The sequence below is a fragment of the Ranitomeya variabilis genome, chromosome 8 (assembly GCF_051348905.1).
Source record: "Ranitomeya variabilis isolate aRanVar5 chromosome 8, aRanVar5.hap1, whole genome shotgun sequence".
NCBI lineage: Eukaryota > Metazoa > Chordata > Amphibia > Anura > Dendrobatidae > Ranitomeya > Ranitomeya variabilis.
In genome coordinates, this window is record NC_135239.1 from 209,357,970 (window position 1) to 209,381,974 (window position 24,005).

The following is a 24,005-nucleotide window of genomic DNA, read 5'->3' on the forward strand; positions in this document are numbered from 1 at the left end:
GCCCACGTGTTGGGCATTTAATTTAAAGTGACAGCAGCCTCGGAGAGAGTCATGAAACTGACAGCCCGGCCGCCTCCAAGGGAGAGAGGATTCAGCATCTCAAGGAGGAAGGAGCCGAGGAGCAGAGCATCTCCCGGGAGTCTCAGGTCTAGATCAGGAGAGGAATAGCCCCAGGACCGCAGTCACCTCCACTTCTAAGCAGATCGTGTGCAATATATTGATTATATGTCCAATTATTGCTGCTGGGACGAAATATCTGAAAAAGGAGTCTGATATAAGGGGGTGGAGTGCAAGCTGTCATCAGAGCTCCAGAGCTGCAGGAGTCGTTACACTGACATGTGGAGCTAGGAGATAGCATCAGCCACTGTATAAGAGGGGCAGGGAGGTGACCCCCAAAGATGAGCATCCCCCTGACTGCCAGCCTGAGCAGCAGAGACTGAGGGGCACTGGGACAGGCTGAGCAGCCTCTCATCAGATCATCACCCCCATCATGCAGGGAATCACTCTCATTGTGTTCCTGGAATGGATTGTCTCAGTGCACACAGACCCAGGTAAGGATGGTGGGCACAGGCAGGTGTGGGGGCTGGGAGTTGTAGTCCATTAGATGATCTGTGATTATAGAGGAGATGTCACTTTTTTTCTTCTACCATCTTGGAGTGTTGTCGGGTGTTGCATGTAGATAGGGGATGGATACATTCATAGACAGGTGGTAATGGGGTCAATAGTCAGGTCTGCCTAAAGTATTAATAAAAAAAAAAAAAGACCCAGCTGCTGCAGAACCTCTTGGGCAAAGAAACAGTATGTTTGTTTCTGCTCACTGACTGTTTTTTATAGCTGCCTCTGTGATTGACAGGTTGGAAACTGTCAGTATATTTATATTCCAGCTTCTTCGGTAGGTTCCTCTAGTTCAGGATTTTCTTTTGCTCTCTGATGTCAGTTGGTTCTAAGAGCCAAGAAAATGTGACAAATAATCGATGCAGCGGAATAATATAGAACTGTCCACAGCTCAGATCTCACAGCCCCCAGATACTGTGTGTATCCATAATGTATCAGATGGTGGGCTGTGTGGCCTCACTGCAGATCAGCTGCATCCTCCTGATAATAATGATGAAAAGGCATCAGCCCCAAAATACCTGGGACACCCCCCAAGAATAAAGGGCTGTCACACTCACCACTCTTACCTCATTGCCAAGTAAATTTATCATTCTGGAATCTGTGAAAGCTTAAAGTCTCAGGATCAGTAATGTAATGTATGTACTCATGACTCCTCCAGCAGAAAAGTGCGTGCAGCTCTGGAGTATAATACAGGAGGTAACTCCAGCAGAATAGTGAGTGCAGCTCTGGAGTACAGGATGTAACTCAGGATCAGTAATGTAATGTATGTACACAGTGACTGCACCAGCAGAATAGTGAGTGCAGCTCTGGGGTATAATACAGGATGTAACTCAGGATCAGTAATGTAATGTATGTACACAGTGACTGCACCAGCAGAATAGTGAGTGCAGCTCTGGGGTATAATACAGGATGTAACTCAGGATCAGTAATGTAATGTATGTACACAGTGACTGCACCAGCAGAATAGTGAGTGCAGATCTGGGGTATAGTACAGGATGTAACGCAGGATCAGTAATGTAATGTATGTACACAGTGACTGCACCAGCAGAATAGTGAGTGCAGCTCTGGAGTAGAATACAGGATGTAACTCAGGATCAGTAATGTAATGTATGTACACAGTGACTGCACCAGCAGAATAGTGAGTGCAGCTCTGGGGTATAATATAGGATGTAACTCAGGATCAGTAATGTAATGTATGTACACAGTGACTGCACCAGCAGAATAGTGAGTGCAGCTCTGGGGTATAATACAGGAGGTAACTCAGGATCAGTAATGTAATGTATGTACACAGTGACTGCACCAGCAGAATAGTGAGTGCAGCTCTGGGGTATAATACAGGATGTATCTCAGGATCAGTAATGTAATGTATGTACACAGTGACTGCACCAGCAGAGTAGTGAGTGCAGCTCTGGGGTATAATACAGGAGGTAACTCAGGATCAGTAATGTAATGTATGTACACAGTGACTGCACCAGCAGAATAGCGAGTGCAGCTCTGGGGTATAATACAGGATATAACTTAGGATCAGTACAGGATAAGTAATTTATCTTATAATTCAGAGCTGTATGCCGTTTTCAGCAATGGATTACTGATTATAGGGAATTGGCATTTCCAGTTCGCACATGTTTGGATGGAACATTGAGAGCTTGGATGATGATGGATTGTTTCCAATATTTCTGGCTTTGCTCATATCAGGGATTGATTAACGTAATGTAACTGCAATCAATGGCAATTACATTTTGCCAATTATTTATTTTTTTGTGTTTAAACCATTTTAAAGGCCCAATACACGTTATCAGCAATGTATAATAGTGCCCAAGTGGACATACCATTGATGCAACCTGTGCGGCCACACAGGGCCCCAAACGATAAGGGGGCTCAGTTCCACTCCTAAAGCCAGTGGAATTCTGCATTATGAGTTATTGGACTGGAAAGGACCCATATATTGTTCTTTCACAGGGGTCTTCTCTGTGTCCGCTCCTGCTCAGGAGGTTATAAAAGACAAGGGTCTAAAATCAGTCAATCCTATAGAGGTAAATGCCTCGGTACTGGTGGAGATCAGCAAAATAAAGTAGTCATCATGGAGCGTCCTGTATGCCAAAATAATGGCTGATACAGGGAACAATAGTTTGCATGTATGTGCACTGTCTATGAAGATCAGACAGATTGTACAAGCACATAGCGATAGTGCCAAACTGTGTTATCTGTCCCCACTGCAGGATATTTGGCAAAAGTGTTTTGTTTTCTGCTTCCATGCCAACATGCAGCCTGTTGTAAAGGGTGCCTATGTCTGGAGGAGCATGTGGCATCAGGTGTTCAGTTTCCCTGCAGCGCCCCCACAGGAGACATGGAGCATTCTACATTTTGTATTGAAGTGTGTAAGCGGTGAGTTCTCCCCAGAGCCGCTCTGTGCCGCCGCTCTGTGCCGCCGCTCTGTGCCGCCGCTCTGTGCCGCCGCTCTCCTCTCCACTAGTAACTTACAATTACCTACAGTAATAAGGATCCTGAAAACCAGTTCACAACCCTTCTAACATATTAATGTAAGATCACCCAGGGTGACCGCAAATTGGATGCTTGTGTAGGGACAGGACATGCTGACGTGCCAGAACAGACAGTGACTGACCGCAGTCCTGGATTCCATGATTTCAGTCCGCTGCTGAGCCAGATGTTACAGGTCTGCTCTGTGTGTCAGCACTTGGCCTTAAGGCTACTTTCACACTAGCGTCGGGCTCGGCCCGTCGCAGTGCGTCGGGCCGAGGTTACCGACGCTAGCGTTCTCTGCGCCGCACAACGGGGGCAGCGGATGCATTTTTCCAGCGCATCCGCTGCCCCATTGTGAGGTGCGGGGAGGTGGGGGCGGAGTTCCGGCCGTGCATGCGCAGTCGGAAAAAGCGGACCGTTGGGAGCAAAAAACGTTACATGTAACGTTTTTTGCAGCTGATGGACCGCCACAACACGGCGCAACCGTCGCACGACGGTTACGACGTGTGTCAATCCGTCGCAATACGTCGCTTAATGTTAGTCTATGGGAAAAAAAGCATCCTGCAAGCACTTTTGCAGGATGCGTTTTTTCGGCCAAACGACGCATTGCGACAGATTGCAAAAAACACTAGTGTGAAAGTAGCCTTACTATGTATCAGTGCAGCTTAAATGCTTCAGTCTGGAGGATTGTCTAGACTAGATACATTTGTAACAAACCATCAGCTGTGAGATGTATTGGGTCCATACCGGTTTCGGACATAATAAGCTTTCACTTCACTGACAGCGATCAGAGGCCTCAAATGAAATGTAACAGGGGAAGAATGTTTCATTATGTGATAAGTAACATAAATCTTTTCTTCTGTTTTTACTCTTTTGCTTTTTCAGTTCTTTTATGTGTAGGAAAATTCAGTCTGCCGGAAACCATCAATAAGTAGTCTGCTGACAGGTATCATTACGCTAGACACTAGTGACTTTCTTTGTGTAGGGAAACATTGAAGTTCTGTTGTACTCATCAACATGTTTTTAATTTGACATCAGCCATGGGGCGGACATATAATTGGTGCAATCTGTGCTACTGCCCAGGGCCAAGAGGTAACGGGGCCACTATCACCTGCAAAACTTGTGGAAATGTGCATTATGATGAGCTATGGGACCTCAAGGGGCCCAAATGTTGCTTTTGCATGGGGCCCTTTTCTGTCTATGTCCACCGATGCATCAGCCTATGAGCAGGGATTAGTGAATCCATTCCCCGGTGCAGCGGCCATGTTAATAGTCCGTGCCCACCGGACCAGAGCCCTGCGAACCTCCTCCTACCTGATGGAATGGCCGGTGCCTCGTATTCATAGACCACCTGCAGCATTATTATTGCGGGGTGACACATGCGTGATGTCACACTAGGCCTAGTAATCAGAACAGGCGCTGAGGATGTCAGCAGGTAGGATGTGACAACGGAGTATGGCTGTGGCTGCAAATGGTCTCATTCCTCTCTACCTGTAGGGGCCAAAATAAGTTTGGGAGGGCCACATTTGCTGCAATGTGCAGTCTTGTAGTGTAGTCGATTATTATTTTGCATCCATAGTCCACACTCTTTATTATGTAACTTTCCCACAGTTATTTGCTGTGATGCCAACAGTTGGGTCCGATGTGGTTAATGCAGCAGCGGGTCCGGGGCTTATGAGACAGGATGCCGGCTGATTATTGGAGAATGGATCCGGTTCAGCGGCTGCAATCAGTTATGCAACAGCAGCTCCCAAAGAGATAAGGCCGCTTCCCCAGGCATCAGCAGTTTATGAATTATTGAAGATCTGAGCTGGTAACTGAGGTCGCTTCCTTGTCTGTGTGCCAGGCGGGAGGACGACCCTGATTGTGGCCAAATGCAAAGAAAATAATTACAAGCTCTGTGCGCAAAGGAGAGTACATCGCCCTATATCACCACAGTCCCTTGCGTGGTCCTTTCTGCTGTAATATTACATTCCCTTTATCATTGTGTAATTAAAAAGTTTGAAAACTTTGGAAAAGTTTGGAATGTCATCACTTCCGGCAGATATCACCAAAGCGGCAGAGGTGAAATGAAATGATCAATTTACCAAGTGTAGGTTTTCCTTGTCAGTCTCAAAAGAATTCCAGTAAGGTAGGATTATTATTATTTATTTATATAGCACCATTAATTCCATGGTGCCTAATGTATTATTAGCTGGGCGCCTCTTCACACATTTTGGAAGTAGATTCCAGATAATGAAATCTGTACCTGCTTTGAGCTAGTGTAAATTGCAGCCATGATATCCACCGGTTTTCTGGTGTACATCAGCGTACATTTGTTGCTTGTGGTTGAAGATGGACCTTACTGCTAATTCCCATCCCTATTTTTAAAATAAGTGTAAAACATGGTGCAAAAATTAGCAATTTTTATTTGTTTCACAAGCACCCATTGTATCAAGTTCTGCTAACTTTTGATACCATAAAAATTATTTCTTAAGGTTGGAACCTGTGGAATATTTCCCAAATCTTTATGGTCTAAATACTTCACACTTTTCGGGTTTTATCACACCTGTATCCAGCCTACATATCCCACTGATAGAAACAGGAAGGTCTTCAGACTGATACGTTGTAGCAAACTTAAATGGACCCTAGATTCATGCTGCCTGAGCCACGAGCAGCAAGAATCCGAGCCTGGCAGCACGATACAGTTAAGCCCTGCATGTCTTTCTCCCAAACGCTGTGGCTTTTGAAGCCCTGATCTCGGGGCCCCAGCCATCCCCTATTTATTAGCAGCAAGCAGAGAACTGGAAATAGTGAGAAATAGGAACAAAAATCGAGGAAACATGCAAGCCTCACTGTCTTTCTTTTCTCTCTAGCCAAGTTCCACCATCTTCGGTGTGATGGACACTCGTGCAACCCCCCGGTTGGGAACCTTGCTATCGGCCGGACTCCGGTCACCCTCACCACCTGCGGCCAGAATGTCAGTGAACTGTACTGCTCCTACCCTGAGGTCCGGTACCAGCGGACAGCCATCTCCTGCAGTGAAAGCCAGTGCACGAAATGTAGCATCAACCAGCCGGAGAACTCGCACCTTCCCTCTCACATGACGGACGACGTCTTCTCCAGTCCGGGCACCTGGTGGCAGTCGGCACAGGGTGTCCTCAAGGAGGAGATCAGGTTGGACTTTGAGACTGAGTTTTATTTGACGCACGTCATTATGGTCTTCAGGTCCCCACGGCCTGCAGCGATGGTTCTGGAGAGGTCATTTGACTATGGAAAAAATTGGAGACCTTACAAGTATTTCGCTATTAACTGTACGGCGACTTTCAGCCTCCAGGATGACCTGAATGAGGAGGGGTCATTGTGCACTTCACGGTACTCAGACGCCTGGCCCTGCACCAGAGGAGAGGTGAGCGATGGCCCCAATGTGAGAATGCACCAAAAACAACCAGAAGAATTTATCATGTCACATTTTATAATGTTGTCGACCAAAGATCACTGCCTTGGGGTTCACGATAATGACACTGAGGTACAGGATCATGACACTGATACTCGAAGTACAGGATAATGACACTGAAACTTGGGGTTCACGATAATGACACTGACACTTGGGGTACAGGATAATGACACTGACACTGGGGGTGCAGGATAATGACACTGACACTCGGGGTACAGGATAATGACACTGACACTCGGGGTACAGGATAATGACACTGACACTCGGGGTACAGGATAATGACACTGACACTGGGGGTACAGGATAATGACACTGACACTGGGGGTGCAGGATAATGACACTGACACTCGGGGTACAGGATAATGACACTGACACTGGGGGTGCAGGATAATGACACTGACACTCGGGGTACAGGATAATGACTGACACTCGGGGTACAGGATAATGACACTGACACTCGGGGTGCAGAATAATGACACTGACACTCGGGGTACAGGATAATGACACTGACACTCGGGGTACAGGATAATGACACTGACACTCGGGGTACAGGATAATGACGCTGACACTGGGGGTACAGGATAATGACGCTGACACTGGGGGTACAGGATCATGACACTGATACTTGAAGTACAGGATAATGACACTGACACTTGGGGTACAGGATAATGACACTGACACTGGGGGTGCAGGATAATGACACTGACACTTGGGGTACAGGATAATGACACTGAAACTTGGGGTTCACGATAATGACACTGACACTCGGGGTACAGGATAATGACGCTGACACTCGGGGTACAGGATATTAACATTGACACTCGGGGTGCAGAATAATTACGCTGACACTTGGGGAACAGGATAATGACACTGACACTGGGGGTACAGGATAATGACACTGACACTCGGGGTACAGGATATTAACATTGACACTCGGGGTGCAGAATAATTACGCTGACACTTGGGGAACAGGATAATGACACTGACACTGGGGGTACAGGATAATGATACTGACACTGGGGTACAGGATAATGACACTGACACTGGGGGTACAGGATAATGACACTAACACTCGGGGTACAGGATAATGACACTGACACTGGGGTACAGGATAATGACACTAACACTCGGGGTACAGGATAATGATACTGACACTGGGGTACAGGATAATGACACTGACACTGGGGGTACAGGATAATGACACTAACACTCGGGGTACAGGATAATGACACTGACACTGGGGTACAGGATAATGACACTGACACTCGGGGTACAGGATAATGACACTGACACTCGGGGTACAGGATAATGACACTGACACTGGGGGTACAGGATAATGACACTGACACTGGGGGTGCAGGATAATGACACTGACACTCGGGGTACAGGATAATGACACTGACACTGGGGGTGCAGGATAATGACACTGACACTCGGGGTACAGGATAATGACACTGACACTCGGGGTACAGGATAATGACACTGACACTCGGGGTGCAGAATAATGACACTGACACTCGGGGTACAGGATAATGACACTGACACTCGGGGTACAGGATAATGACACTGACACTCGGGGTACAGAATAATGACACTGACACTGGGGTACAGGATAATGACACTGGGGGTACAGGATAATGACACTGACACTGGGGGTACAGGATAATGACACTGACACTGGGGGTACAGGATAATGACACTGACACTCGGGGTACAGGATAATGATACTGACACTCGGGGTACAGGATAATGACACTAACACTCGGGGTACAGGATAATGACACTGACACTCGGGGTACAGGATAATGACACTGACACTCGGGGTACAGGATAATGACACTGACACTCGGGGTACAGGATAATGACACTGACACTTGGGTGTACAGGAACATGACACATGGGGTACAAGGCAGTGACTTTTCCTTGCACAGTTTGTTACCCCCATACTCTACATTGCTGGATCCGTCAGGCAGACATATTCATTACTGGTATACGAGGCGCTCACTTGTCTGACTTCATTCATGAGATTATTCTGCTTTGTTTCATCTAGAACAGCGGCCAAATCTCGTGCATTGGTGATGAGATCAGTTTTTCCTCCACAGTTTCCAGGGAGGACGGAGGGGCAAAAGAATCATTTTGATTTAGAAATACATTTCAGGATCATTCATTTTCTGCCCTGAGAAATTTCCTAAAGTATCTTTATAATAGTCAGAGCACCAATCTACAAAACGTTTGCTGCCTACAGTCACCACAAGAGGGAGCTGATCTGTTAATCACTCGGACAACCCGTTCGTGATATTCCCCAATGTAAACAAAAAATAACAGACACTTCCCTCCCATACCGGCGCCATGGCTGCAATGTCAAAATATAAGTGAAAGAAAAAAGAGGTATGTATATAATAGTGATCGCCTTAAAATAGTTTGTATTATTAATGATATAACAAGTCACAAACGATAATTACAAACATTTAAAAAGGCGCATAAATATGGCCATATTCCAAAATAACCGACCTAGTCTGTGTAGGACATACGTCCACCCCAACTGTCAATCCCTGTAGCCTCAATCTGTCTGTAAATACAGGGGCTTCTCACAAAATTAGAATATCATCAAAAAGTTAGTTTATTTCAGTTCTTCAATGCAAAAAGTGAAACTTGTATATTATATACAGTCATTACACACAGTGATCTATTTCACGTGTTTATTTCTGTTAATGTTGATGATTATGGCTTACAGCCAATGAAAACCCAAAAGTCATTATCTCAGTAAATTAGAATACTTTATAACACCAGCTTGAAAAACGATTTTAAAATCCGAAATGTTCCCTACTGAAATGTCTGTTCAGTAAATGCACTCAATACTTGGTCGTGGCTCCTCTTGCATCAATTACTGCATCAATGCAGCACACACAGACGTCTCCATGACATGGGCTACAAGTGTCACATTCCTTGTGTCAGCCACTCATGACCAATAGACATCACCTGGGCCAAGGAGAAGAAGAACTGGACTGCTGTCAGTGGTCCAAGGTGTTGTGTTCAGATGAAAGTAAATTTTGCATTTCATTTGGAAATGAAGGTCCCAGAGTCTGGAGGAAGAGTGGAGAGACCACAATACAAGCTGCTGGAGGTCTCGTGTGAAGTCTCCACAATCAGTGATGGTTCGGGGAGCCATGTCATCTGCTGGTGTAGGTCCACTGTGTTTTATCAAGACCAAAGTCAGTGCAGCCGTCTACCTGGAAATGTTAGAGCACTTCGTGCTTCCCTCTGCCGACAAGCTTTTTGGAGATGGAAATGTCATTCTCCAGCAGGACTTGGCCCCTGTCCACACTGCCAAAAGTACCAATACCTGGTGTAAAAACAACAGTATCACTGGGCTTGATTGGCAGCAAACTCGCCTGACCTTAACACCATAGAGAATCTATGGAGTATTGTCAAGAGGAAGATGAGACACCAGACCCAACAATGCAGACGAGCTGAAGGCTGCTATCAAAGCAACCTGGGCTTCCATAACCCCTCAGCAGTGACACAGGCTGATCGCCTCCATGCCACGCCGCATTGATGCAGTAATTGATGCAAAAGGACCAAGTATTGAGTGCATTTACTGAACATACATTTCAGTAGGACAACATTTCGGATTTTAAAATATTTTTATTCAAGCTGGTGTTATAAAGTATTCTAATTTACTGAGATAACGACTTTTGGGTTTTCATTGGCTGTAAGCAATAATCATCAACATTAACAGAAATAAACACGTGAAATAGATCACTCTGTGTGTAACGACTGTATATAATATATGAGATTCACTTTTTGTATTGAAGAACTGAAATAAATTCACTTTTTAATGATATTCTAATTTTGTGAGAAGCACCTATACTGATACAATCAAGAAATAATGGGTATTTGATAAATATATATGTCCCTCTATAATGACTCAAATATAAAAACTGATTGATTTTGCACTGTTTTCATAGTAGAGTAAATTTACAAAATTCTAATAATTGCAGCGATATCCGCATTGGGTCTCCAAGAGTACTGACTGCAGACAGGATCTTATCATGTATCTCTGTATACAGGGAGCTCCCCCTAGTGGTGACTGCAGACAGGATCTTATCATGTATCTCTGTATACAGAGAGCTCCCCCTAGTGGTGGCTGCAGACAGGATCTTATCATGTATCTCTGTATACAGGGAGCTCCCCCTAGTGGTGGCTGCAGACAGGATCTTATCATGTATCTCTGTATACAGGGAGCTCCCCCTAGTGGTGGCTGCAGACAGGATCTTATCATGTATCTCTGTATACAGGGAGCTCCCCCTAGTGGTGGCTGCAGACAGGATCTTATCATGTATCTCTGTATACAGGGAGCTCCCCCTAGTGGTGGCTGCAGACAGGATCTTATCATGTATCTCTGTATACAGGGAGCTCCCCCTAGTGGTGGCTGCAGACAGGATCTTATCATGTGTCTCTGTATACAGGGAGCTCCCCCTAGTGGTGGCTGCAGACAGGATCTTATCATGTATCTCTGTATACAGGGAGCTCCCCTAGTGGTGACTGCAGACAGGATCTTATCATGTATCTCTGTATACAGGGAGCTCCCCCTAGTGGTGACTGCAGACAGCATCTTATCATGTATCTCTGTATACAGGGAGCTCCCCCTAGTGGTGGCTGCAGACAGGATCTTATCATGTATCTCTGTATACAGGGAGCTCCACCTAGTTGTGGCTGCAGACAGGATCTTATCATGTATCTCTGTATACAGGGAGCTCCCCCTAGTGGTGGCTGCAGACAGGATCTTATCATGTATCTCTGTATACAGGGAGCTCCCCCTAGTGGTGACTGCAGACAGGATCTTATCATGTATCTCTGTATACAGGGAGCTCCCCCTAGTGGTGGCTGCAGACAGAATCTTATCATGTATCTCTGTATACAGGGAGCTCCACCTAGTGGTGGCTGCAGACAGGATCTTATCATGTATCTCTGTATACAGGGAGCTCCCCCTAGTGGTGGCTGCAGACAGGATCTTATCATGTATCTCTGTATACAGGGAGCTCCCCCTAGTGGTGACTGCAGACAGGATCTTATCATGTATCTCTGTATACAGGGAGCTCCCCCTAGTGGTGGCTGCAGACAGGATCTTATCATGTATCTCTGTATACAGGGAGCTCCCCCTAGTGGTGGCTGCAGACAGGATCTTATCATGTATCTCTGTATACAGGGAGCTCCATCTAGTTGTGACTGCAGACAGGATCTTATCATGTATCTCTGTATACAGGGAGCTCCCCCTAGTGGTGGCTGCAGACAGGATCTTATCATGTATCTCTGTATACAGGGAGCTCCCCCTAGTTGTGGCTGCAGACAGGATCTTATCATGTATCTCTGTATACAGGGAGCTCCCCCTAGTGGTGGCTGCAGACAGGATCTTATCTTGTATTGGTGGCTTGAATTGTGTTATTCGCCTTGGTTTATGGAAGGGATTTTGAACTGTGTAACGGTAAAATCAAGTTTCATCAGTAATAATTGTTATAAAGTTAATAAATTACGCTTGGGTCATTTTAAAATGATCAAAATGAAATAAACCCAGTGGTGAGGTCTTACGCTTCTGTTATGTTGGGCAATGGTATGAATGCAGGATGGCAGCACCTGTAATAGGGGGGGCTCATAGCTTGTGCCAATATTATTTATGGTAATTAATGTTAATATGTTTAAGGTACATTCAGCCCATTGCTATTTGAGCAATTTTAACCTTTTTGACTCTATACAGGAACTTCTCATTAAACAAAGGGTTAATTGCATAGAGGAGCCCCTGCCTCATAACAGAACCACGGGGGTCCCAGGCACGGCCCGTCAGTAGAGGGGTAGACACACTTGTGTCAGCGGCGCTGAAATTCCATTTCTTCCCGACTGCTGCAATAGAATAGAGCATTTTTGTGGCCCAGCGGGGTGAGCATCTCCTAAACAGTGGGGGGCTGGGACATCGGACTCTCGCTGCTGGGGATGAGGGAGGTTATTAGAAATGTTCATGACAGTTGACCGGGCATGAATACTGTGACGCAGATCTCGCTACGTGTGCAGTCACAACAGAGCGCCAGTGCCTGTGCGATGTGCTGCCATGAATAAGCCTCAATTATTCTTATTATCCCGGTACATAATAGATAGCACTGCCGTCCTCTGGAGGATGTCTGCACTCACATCCAGAGCTGCATTCAAAATTCTGCTGAATGCCAGCAAGCAGAGATCACTGCCTCAGCCGAGTTCCGGTAATTACTCAATATATAGCACTGCCTTAGTCTGGTTTTTAGTCTCATAAAGGCTGTGTTCTCACGTTGCGGCTGCAGGGCAGTTTTCTCACCATAATATTTTTGCAGAAAATTGCAGGAAAAAAACAGTTTATTTTTGTCATGTTGAGGCAAAAAACGCATCTCGGCCACAACGTGTGAATCTAGCCCAAGAGCTGCATTCGTAATTCTTCAGGATGCCACATGGCGGATGTCACCTCATCTGGCTCCTATAATGCACTACAGACAATGCAACGAACAAAGAGCTGAACAGTGAACAGCTGCAAGATACAAAATAAAGCCGCACTGGGACTGCAGCTCTGGATGTGACTGGAGCATGAGTCCTGAACATTTACTACAATATTCAGATTTGATACGCCTCCTCCTTTTATTGGCTAACTGACAAGATGGTAACAAATAGCAGCCTTGGAGACTCCTCAGGTCCCTTCATCGGGCTCAGGATAACAGAAAATGTGAAGAATCCCATATTTATACACAACAGGACACAGGAATAATGCAATAGATAAGACGAGTGACGGGAAGCAGAACGATCAGTATGGGAGAGGGAGAAACAGTCGTGGCCGTAAATATTGGAACAGTTCATAGATAAGGAGTGTGGAAGTTTTATTGTCCTGTGATTGGGGTCTGGTCCAGGGTTGTGATGCCCCCACATGGTCTGAGGAGCACACTCCATGGTTCATGCAGAAAGACATAAATCCATGCGACACATTCATTCCTGCACTGAGCTGCAATTTGTTCCTGTTTTATTCAGTTAGCCATTAAAAAAGATACTAACCACTGAGGACTCTCAAATCTTAATATTTTTCTATCTACGCGCTAACATGGTGCAAAGATTTGTATTTTCCTGTACGAAGATTTACTGCACTATAATTATTGTAACTTTGTGTTTGCACCCCCTTTTGCTTCCAGGTGATATTTCGAGCCTTAAATCCGGCTAATAGAATTGAGGATCCGTACAGTCCTCAGGCACAGGACCTGCTGAAGATCACTAACCTGAGACTTCTGCTCTTAAAGAGACAGGACTGTCCATGTCAGGCTGTGCGTGGATTACAGGAGAAGCCCCAGAGATTCGCTTACTACGCCATTTATGATCTGATCGTACGTGGAAGCTGTTTCTGCAATGGACATGCGGAGGCGTGTGAGCAGGCGGGGAGCATGGCGGGAGCAGAGGCTGCTGTGAGTAAAGGGGCAGAGCAGACCTACTCCTATCAATGTCACAGGTGCTGCTTGGCTTTTATAGTTGTCAGACGTCACATTGCCCATAGGGATTGTCATCCTGCTTTCTGCAGAGCCGGCAGAGCAAATACAAGTGCATGACTGTACAGACATTAGTCCGTGTACTTCTGCTTTACTGGTCTATTTAGTTTTTAAACTGTCTTTGGTGTCTTTTTATTATTATGGTTTTTTTATTATTTTTATGCATCCAGTTTTCCTCATTTTTAAGACCTCTGCTAGATGTCAGTGACCGGAATCTTCTTGTTTAGATTCAGAGGCAGAAAAATCATCCTGACCTGTGCACGTGACTTTAGGCTATGTGCACACGGTGAAGAATTTGGTGCAGAAATTTCTGCATCGCTTGGCAGGAAAAATATAGCAGCAAAAAGTCTGTTTTTTTGTTTTGGTTTTTTTTGCATTTTTTACTTGCATTTTTGGTGCAGATTCTTCCCCACTCATTAGTATGGGTGCAATCCGCATCAGAAAGGCTGTTCACATGTTGCATTTTTTTAATGCGTTTTTTATGCACATTTCAGCTGCGTTTTCCAGTACTAGCAAAGTCTATGAGATTTCAGACATCTCATGAACACAGCTTGTTTTTTGTACTCAGTATTTGTGCAATACCTTGCTTTGTGACTAATGCAGCATGTCGCTTCTTTCAGCATTTTTCACCCATTGAAAGAAGTTTTTGCTGCGCTTTTTTTTTTTTTTTTGGTGTCAAAACCTAATGAGGTAGAATCAAATTTTTTTTATCAGCATACATAAGGGACAAATGTACCGTGGCAAAATTGCAGGAAAAAAGTGCAACAAAAACTGAGCAAAACCTGCTTTTTTTTAAAGCAAGTTTCTTACTGCCAAGAGAGCAGATTTTGCCTCTGGAAAAAAAAAAAACGCATCAAAAACGCAACGTATGAACATAGGCACAGAGTTAACACTGCATATATAAGTCACAAATAAGCAGCGTGTGCACGAGACTTCAGGATTCTCATTCACTTTGCTGCATCAGGAAACCCTTCAGGTTTTGTGACAAATCTGCATTTAAAAAACGCAGCAAAAACGCAACGTGTGCACACAGCCGAAGATGATATATTCTCCCTGCACTGATACATTGTACCGAATCACACAGAATAGTGGTGTGTACTGCTGTAGATGTATTTTGTGTCCCCATTTACAAGACCTCTGCTTGCTGAAAGTAAATCATTACATTTTTTTTTTTTTTACATGAAGAGGCTAAAAACCCATCCTGATCTAGCACTACTTATAGCTGTGGCTTTGCTGCAATGTATTCAGTGTAGACTCCAGATTATATTTTACCTGCTCTAATAGTTTTCTAGAATTGATCAGAGTATAGGAAAGATTTGTGTCAAGCATTCCGCTCACATAGGACTGTCCGGGCTGAACGGTCCATTCAATGACAGCAATCAGAGCTCAGAGGAAGCTTGCAATACAAAGGGATTGGTTCATCTTTTGCAATTTTTACTTTGTCACTTTTCAATTTTTTTTATCTTGTGGTTTTCGTTAATATTTATTTATTTTTTCCTCCAAAGTTATCAAACTGGCGCGCATAGCTCACAAATATTGCGCCAAATCAAAAATTCTCTTTATTTTTGTCTTCAACCTTTTATTTCTTTTTTTTTATGTTGAAAAGTTACATGTTGTGCTAAAATGTGCTCATAATATTACTCCTGGGACTCGAGTACATTTGTGGTAAAATTGTCTGGTGTCTCGGGGACCACTATCCAGCGTCATTACACAGTGAGCATGAGGCGACGGTGGAAATATCATTGGGGCAGCCGCACAGGGGTCCAGGAGGTCAGGGGGCCACATCCAGCTCCAAAGCAGGTGGAAATGTGCATTCTGAGATATTGGACTGCACAGGGCCCATATACTGTTCTTGCACAGGGGCCCTTCTGTCTGTGTCCGCCACTACATGAGGCCCTGGGGGGATGCTGGCACAACCTGACCTCCACAGTGACGGGGTTGCCGGATCTACTAACCCCTCACCCCACCCCATGCATATCTCTCAACTGGCAGCGCTCCAACAGGGATGTGACCCAGCCCTAACCATAGCCCCCGCAGTCCCGGGTTCAGCAAAATGTTAATGCACAGACACTGACAGCTCCAGCTGCGAGCGACTTGCTCTTTGTGGGGTATATGATCTGACGCTGCAGGAGTAGTCTCCTGCTAATTGTATTAGGGCAGGGGGTCCCCAACCTGAGGCTCGCAGGCCCATGGTGTGGATCACGGCTGTCTGCCAGTTTGGTGCATTAGCACCAAGTATAACAACCATGTCTGGATGGTCCTACATGGGGTGGGGGGTAGACTGACACTACTAGGGGGGCTCGAAGCTGGGTACAATAGTGTGGCAAGTCTGCTGGTCGTAAGGACACGGATTGTAGTAAAGTGGATGTGAGAATCCTGCCCTAAAGGACGTCTTATACCGTTCTCAGTGTCACTAATGGGGGAGCGGGCACTGAATGTGGCTCTCAATGTAAGAAAGGATAAGGACCCTGTGCTGGGGCAAAGTAATATATTACAATGGACCATTCTGATATAACCTGGTGTGAAGTCATGTATGAAACACTGGGGTAACTCTGGTTGTTTGCTGTCCCAGTCCCTGGTGACCAGCTGTCGGGTGTCCCAGTCCCTGGTGACCAGCTGTCTCATGTTCCAGTCCCTGGTGACCAGCTGTTTGGTGTCCCAGTCCTTGGTGACCAGCTGTTGGGTGTCCCAGTCCCTGGTGACCAGATGTTGGGTGTCCCAGTCCCTGGTGACCAGCTGTTGGGTGTCCCAGTCCCTGGTGACCAGCTGTTTTCTGTCCCAGTCCCTGGTGACCAGCTGTCGGGTGTCCCAGTCCCTGGTGACCAGCTGTCTCGTATTCCAGTCCCTGGTGACCAGCTGTTTGCTGTCCCAGTCCCTGGTGACCAGCTGTTGGGTGTCCCAGTCCCTGGTGACCAGCTGTCTCGTGTCCCAGTCCTTGGTGACCAGCTGTTTGCTGTCCCAGTCCCTGGTGACCAGCTGTTTGCTGTCCCAGTCCCTGGTGACCAGCTGTTTGGTGTTCCAGTCCTTGGTGACCAGCTGTTTGCTGTCCCATTCTTTGGTGACCAGCTGTTTGCTGTCCCAGTCCCTGGTGACCAGCTGTTTGGTGTCCCAGTCCCTCGTGATCAGCTGTTTGGTGTCCCAGTTCTTGGTGACCCGCTGTCTCATGTCCCAGTCCTTGGTGACCAGCTGTTTGGTGTCCCAGGCCTTGGTGACCAGCTGTTTGCTGTCCCATTCTTTGGTGACCAGCTGTCTCGTGTTCCAGTCCTTGGTGACCAGCTTCCTCTGATATATTTGCACCCTGATCCTGCAGAACCCCTCCTGATTTTCTTCAGATGCCCTCGCTGTCTGTTTTCCTCTTGGTTCCCTGCAGGGGGTCATGTCCAGCAGCGGCTCCAGGTCACCCGAGGTGACTCTTGTTTTTGCGCACAGACATTTCTTAGTGGATTTAGCACATTCCTTCTATAACCCTCCTCCGTTTCCAGTAGTTATCTCCTGTCCAAACATCTTGTGCCTTCACCCTGATAATCCCCAGCAGTTTCCAAACTATCTGATCTAGGCCGTGCCAGGCTTGGTGACCTCCAGGCACGGTGCGGCTCTGCTGCTGGGTCGGCAATTCAAAGACCAGCTGGATGGAGGAGAAAAAAGTCTGCCTGGGTCCTGTGCCAAAAACCATCCGAGACAGTGACATGAGCTGCCGAGCAGGCCAGCCGGGGGGCGCTGCCTCTGCACATGGAGCCGCTGTGCCCCCCAGATTACAAACAACAGAATAATGTGATACAAAGGAACAATGTGGGGCTGGGGCCGATGATATCAAGGCCTGACCCAGATTATGTGCGCCCAAAGCCGCCAGATCTCCATCATCAGAGGACGACCGGCACCGAGTCATTGCCACATTACATGTGATGATGGGGGTTGTAGTGCTGAACGCTTCTCATGATGGGGCTAAATGCTGCAGACACTATCCCGCATGAGGGGATTAGATACACAGCTCGTGTGATGAATACAATAAAGAGTAACTTGTATTTTATCTCTTCAGGTCCATGGGAAATGTGTGTGCCAACATAACACCGCAGGGGATCACTGTGAAAAGTGCGCCCCAATGTACAATGATGTCCCATGGAGGCCTGGAGATGGGAAAACCGGAGCCCCCAACGAGTGCAAACGTAAGTGTGAAGAAAATACACAGGACACCAAACTACGTAGGATATTACAATCTGACCTTGACATAACAAAACAATCGAATACGATGACTGAATGAGCAAACACTCGAGAAATGAGATTTAATGTAGATAAATGTAGAGTAATGCACCGAGGACGGAGTAATCCTACAGATGCATAAACATTAGATGGGAGAATACTCGGGACCACAGAACAGGAGAAGGACGGGGGACTCTGGTTACAAGTAAGCTGAGCAGCAGCACTCAATGTCAAGCAGCAGCTGCAAAAGCAAACAAGATAATGACTTTTGGGTTTTCACTGGCTATAAGCCATAATCATCAACATTAACAGAAAATAAACACGTGAAATGGATCACTGTGTGTGTAATGACTCCATATAATATAGGGGTTTCACTTTCTGTATTGAAGAACTGAAATAAATTAACTTATTGATGATATTCTAATTTTGTGAGAAGCACCTGTAGATGGATATGAGATTGATGGCTACAGAGGAGCTTTCATGTCTTGGTTGTCGCTATGGTCTCCAGTAATATCTCGCCTTCCTCTCCCGTCTCCACGTGTAGGTTGTCGTTGTCACAATCACGCCGTCAGCTGTCACTTCGATCCTGGCATCTGGGTGTCCTCTGGAAAGAAAAGCGGAGGAGTTTGTGAAAACTGCCAGCACAACACTGAAGGGCACCGCTGCCAGAGATGCAGGGCAGGATATTACCGGGACCCCACTGAGCCCATCAGCTCCCCCCTGGTGTGCAAAGGTAAGTCCAGAAGAAGAGACGCGGCTACTTATCATACACCTAAACTCCGAGCCGTCCATGTTGTTACCTCCCCCCTTGTCTCTAGCGGGGGGACAACCTCTACTAGGTAAGATCAGACACGGAGGTATTTATTGTAGACAGCCCCTTTAAGACACAAGCTTGATGGACGTGCGCCTTCATGCATTAATAAGCAACTTGTCTCAACATCTTGTGCTTTTTAAAAAAAAAAAAAGAAAGAAAATAGTCCAAAATAAATGCACAAAACTGCCAACTTAGATGCCATGTACCCAGCGTATCAGACACAAAAGAAAGGGGGATAAAAGGCGGCCGTCCGCCCGACACACACCTGCCCTTCAGCTACAACATAACACCGGATTCCTGGGTTTTGATATAGTGTGATATGATTCATTTGGAGCTGGGATTTTCACTGAGAGCCGGGCATTACTCTTCACGGGGGCCGTAATGCCGGTCCATTGTTCGGCTAAGCCTCTGTCTCCTTCTGTGATACATCTGGGGCATTAGCAGTGCTCATTCAATTATATCTTGGCTCTTTTTTTTTCTAGTCCCATAATCCGGTGTGCCTGTGTATGCAAAGCACAGCTGTGAGCGGGCGAGGAGAAACCCGTTCTATTTAAATAGCGGAATTGTGTTCAACCAACATGATGCCAGGGTTCAGTTAAAGGGACGCAGCGTAAAATCTATCTCCCCTGTAATTATTGTGCAGTGGAATGCAATCTGTTGTAAAATTATATAATTACTGTAATACCGCTCCTATGTACAAGAATATAAGTACTATAATACTGCCCCTATGTACAAGAATATAACTACTATAATACTGCTCCTATGTACAAGAATATAACTGCTATAATACTGCCTCTATGTACAAGAATATAACTACTATAATACTGCTCCTATGTACAAGAATATAACTACTATAATACTGCTCCTATGTACAAGAATATAACCACTATAATACTGTCCCTATGTACAAGAATATAACTACTATAATACCGCCCCCTATGTACAAGAATATAACTACTATAATACTGCCCCTATGTACAAGAATAGAACTACTATAATACTGACCCCTATGTACAAGAATATAACTACTATAATACTGCCCCCTATGTACAGGAATATAACTACTATAATACTGCTCCTATATACAAGAATATAACTACTATAATACTGCCCCATGTACAAGAATATAACTACTATAATACTGCTCCCATGTACAAGAATATAACTACTATAATACTGCCCTATGTACAAGAATATAACTACTATAATACTGCCCCCTATGTACAAGAATATAACTACTATAATACTGCTCCCTATGTACTAGAATATAACTACTATAATACTGCTCCTATGTACAAGAATATAACTACTATAATACTGCCCCCATGTACAAGAATATAACTACTATAATACTGCTCCTATGTACAAGAATATAACTACTATAATACTGCCCCTATGTACAAGAATATAACTACTATAATACTGCTCCCTATGTACAAGAATATAACTACTATAATACTGCTCCCTATGTACAAGAATATAACTACTATAATACTGCTCCCTATGTACTAGAATATAACTACTATAATACTGCCCCTAGGTACAAGAATATAACTACTATAATACTGCCCCCCTATGTACAAGAATATAACTACTATAATACTGCCCCCTATATACAAGAATATAACTACTATAATACTGCACCTATGTGCAAGAATATAACTACTATAATACTGCCCCCTATGTACAAGAATATAACTACTATAATACTGCCCCTATGTACAAGAATATAACTACTGTAATACTGCTCCCTATGTACAAGAATATAACTACTATAATACTGCTCCTATGTACAAGAATATAACTACTATAATACTGCTCCTATGTATAAGAATATAACTACTATAATACTGCCCCCTATGTACAAGAATATAACTACTATAATACTGCCCCTATGTACAAGAATATAACTACTGTAATACTGCTCCCTATGTACAAGAATATAACTACTATAATACTGCTCCTATGTACAAGAATATAACTACTATAATACTGCTGTTTTGTAGCAATATGTATTATAACGCTCATCATCTTTATTATAGAATGCCCCTGTAATGTTATCGGCTCTGTAAATGAAACGCTGAACAAAAGTTGGAAGTGTAACCCCAAAACTGGTTTCTGTTACTGCAAACCCGGTGTGGCCGGTCCATACTGCGATCACTGCTTGATGGGATACTGGGGATTTGGAGACAATGGCTGCCGCCCATGTGACTGTGCGAGAGACTGTGACCCAGACACGGGGGAATGTCGCAACAGGTATCTTGTTGTTTTAGTATCATTTGACAATATAACAATATTGCCGATTCCGCTGATGATGTCACCGCTCGTTTTGCAGCAATGACAATGAACATTATTTAAACATTCCTATTGGTGGACGGATTCCTGACATCATAGACCTGCCGACCAATGACAGTGAAGATGACTGGAAGTGGACGAGTCAACAGGGCTTTTCAGCTCTGCGCCATCCAGGTAGCCGCCAATGAAAAGTAACAGTCTGAGGCTGCAAGTTACAAAAGATCTTCTCTTAAAGGGAAAACTCACATTTAAATAACCGGGTATAAGTGTAACCTGTCACCCAACTGTCCATCATTGCAACGTGTGTCTAGTTCTGCAGTGATATGTCCTATGCTTCGATAAAAAAAGCATAGATCTTCAAAGATGTACTGTCACTTTAAAAGATGATGGAAAGTGGCGGCACTATTTATACCATGCTATAGATGTTGTAAACTGCTGGACCCAGCAATGCTGCCAGCCATGCAGTTACTTGTAGTCCTTCACACCTGCCAGGTCACAGATTGGCCCTGATAACCAAGTGGCCGACGTCTTGAATTCTTTTTTTCATGTACCTGGCACGTGACGTGCGTCCTCCAGAGAAGTGTGTGTGCAAGGAGCGGATGCTGGGGAGCATAACGGATTTCTGCCAGATGAAATATGCGTACGGTAAGTGGGAGGTCGGATGTCACCGCGCTCTCCAGATCTTAACGATAGTAAAATAACACCTTGTACTTGGTAAATCCTCAACATTTCTGACCCGAGAACATTAAAATGCCATATTTGATTCACCAGGAATATGAAAATGTTCTCAACATCTCATTTTTGTCTTCTACTCCATTCACACCCAAAGCTGCATTCACAATCCTGCAAGATGACATATCTTCACTACACAATGAAGCATCTGCCTTAACGGCGGAGGCCTAGCTGTGTATCTGTCGCCTGATCTCCCACAATGCACTGCTCTTCAGTAACCAACAGAATTCTGAATGCAGCTTTGGATGTGAGTAGAGAAGAAAACACCATGTAACTTTCAAAGCATTTAGATCTTTATTTGGTTTTCTTTGGCAGTCATAAAAGCAAGGATTTTGTCGGCACATGATAAAGGAACTCATGCAGAAGTGGTGGTGAAAGTGAGAAAAGTCCTCAAATCAGGGAAAGTGAAAATTGGTCGGAAAAACCGGAGCATCTATCCAGAATCATGGACCAATCGTGGCTGCACGTGCCCCATCCTTAACCCAGGTAGCATCAAAATATTAGAAACGGCAACGAAAATAATAAAATCTGGAATCCTGCAGCCAACACTAGGGGGAGCTCCTTGTATAAAAAGATGCATGATAATATTCTGTACAGCCACAACTAGGGGAGATCACTTTATACAAAGATACATGATTAGATCCTGCCTGCAGCCACCACTAGGGGGAGCTCCCTGTATACAGAGATACATGATAAGATCCTGTCTGCAGCCACCACTAGGGGGAGCTCCCAGTATACAGATATACATGATAAGATCCTGTCTGCAGTCACCACTAGGGGGAGCTCCCTGTATACAGAGATACATGATAAGATCCTGTCTGCAGCCACCACTAGGGGGAGCTCCCTGTATACAGAGATACATGATAAGATCCTGTCTGCAGTCACTACTAGGGGGAGCTCCCTGTATACAGAGATACATGATAAGCTCCTGTCTGCAGTCACCACTAGGGGGAGCTCCCTGAATACAGAGATACATGATAAGATCCTGTCTGCAGTCACCACTAGGGGGAGCTCCCTGTATACAGAGATACATGATAAGCTCCTGTCTGCAGTCACCACTAGGGGGAGCTCCCTGTATACAGAGATACATGATAAGATCCCGTCTGCAGTCACCACTAGGGGGAGCTCCCTGTATACAGAGATACATGATAAGATTCTGTCTGTAGTCACCACTAGGGGGAGCTCCCTGTATACAGAGATACATGATAAGATCCTGTCTGCAGCCACCACTAGGGGGAGCTCCCTGTATACAGAGATACATGATAAGATTCTGTCTGTAGTCACCACTAGGGGGAGCTCCCTGCAGACAGAATTGTACTGATCCCATAATGAGTGTACCTACCCTAGGGATGGGTGCAGGCAAAGCTATTATATGTATAATTCTGTGCTTGCAGAAGATTTGGAGCTTTATTCCAGAAAACCTCTGATATAATGATTTATTAAGAAATGACTCATGTATTCCGTTGAAAATGATGAAGGTACAGGTAAAATGGAAGTTTACCAACCTCAAGAAATGAGGCAAAAGCAAAATGAAGACCTGACAGAACACAGAGGGTTTCCTATGAGCTCATCCACAAGCTGAAAAGGATGTAGAATCTGGTGGGCATGGGGTCGTTCAGTACTTAAAGGGTGCAGGCTTGCAGTAAATGGCAGCGTTTCATTCTCTCCCAGAAATCGCTGACGGACACAGTGCCCTTTCTGTTCGGGACAGGTCTGGCCTGTTGGGGACACAAGATCAGTTGCTTCTGTCTCTTGTGCTAAAGTCTCATTCCACAAGTTGAACGGAATGAATCGAGCTGTTCATGTGCAGTTTTCGGACAGGTCAGCTCTCGGAGAACTGAAGGTGGCAGACGCTGGGCATCGTACGCCTACTTCTGATGGTTTATCC

General features: G+C 45.1%; 2 protein-coding genes across 2 annotated transcripts in view; one reads left to right on the forward strand and one right to left on the reverse strand.

Annotated features, from left to right (window-relative positions):
• Positions 1–24,005, forward strand: part of LOC143787703 (netrin-4-like) — a 26,361-nt gene continuing 2,356 nt past the window's right edge. The window contains exons 1-9 of the mRNA XM_077276653.1: positions 1–551; positions 5,952–6,484; positions 13,732–13,998; positions 18,116–18,242; positions 18,821–19,009; positions 21,133–21,346; positions 21,426–21,559; positions 21,962–22,030; positions 22,433–22,603. Coding sequence (XP_077132768.1) covers positions 491–551; positions 5,952–6,484; positions 13,732–13,998; positions 18,116–18,242; positions 18,821–19,009; positions 21,133–21,346; positions 21,426–21,559; positions 21,962–22,030; positions 22,433–22,603 — 1,765 coding nt within the window. The 5' untranslated portion in view covers positions 1–490. The remainder of the gene's footprint in view (positions 552–5,951; positions 6,485–13,731; positions 13,999–18,115; positions 18,243–18,820; positions 19,010–21,132; positions 21,347–21,425; positions 21,560–21,961; positions 22,031–22,432; positions 22,604–24,005) is intronic.
• The window catches only part of CHCHD4 (coiled-coil-helix-coiled-coil-helix domain containing 4), a 13,723-nt gene continuing 8,580 nt past the window's right edge, over positions 18,863–24,005 (reverse strand). The window contains exon 5 of the transcript XR_013218441.1: positions 18,863–18,880. The gene's annotated coding sequence lies outside the window, so the exon portion shown is untranslated. The remainder of the gene's footprint in view (positions 18,881–24,005) is intronic.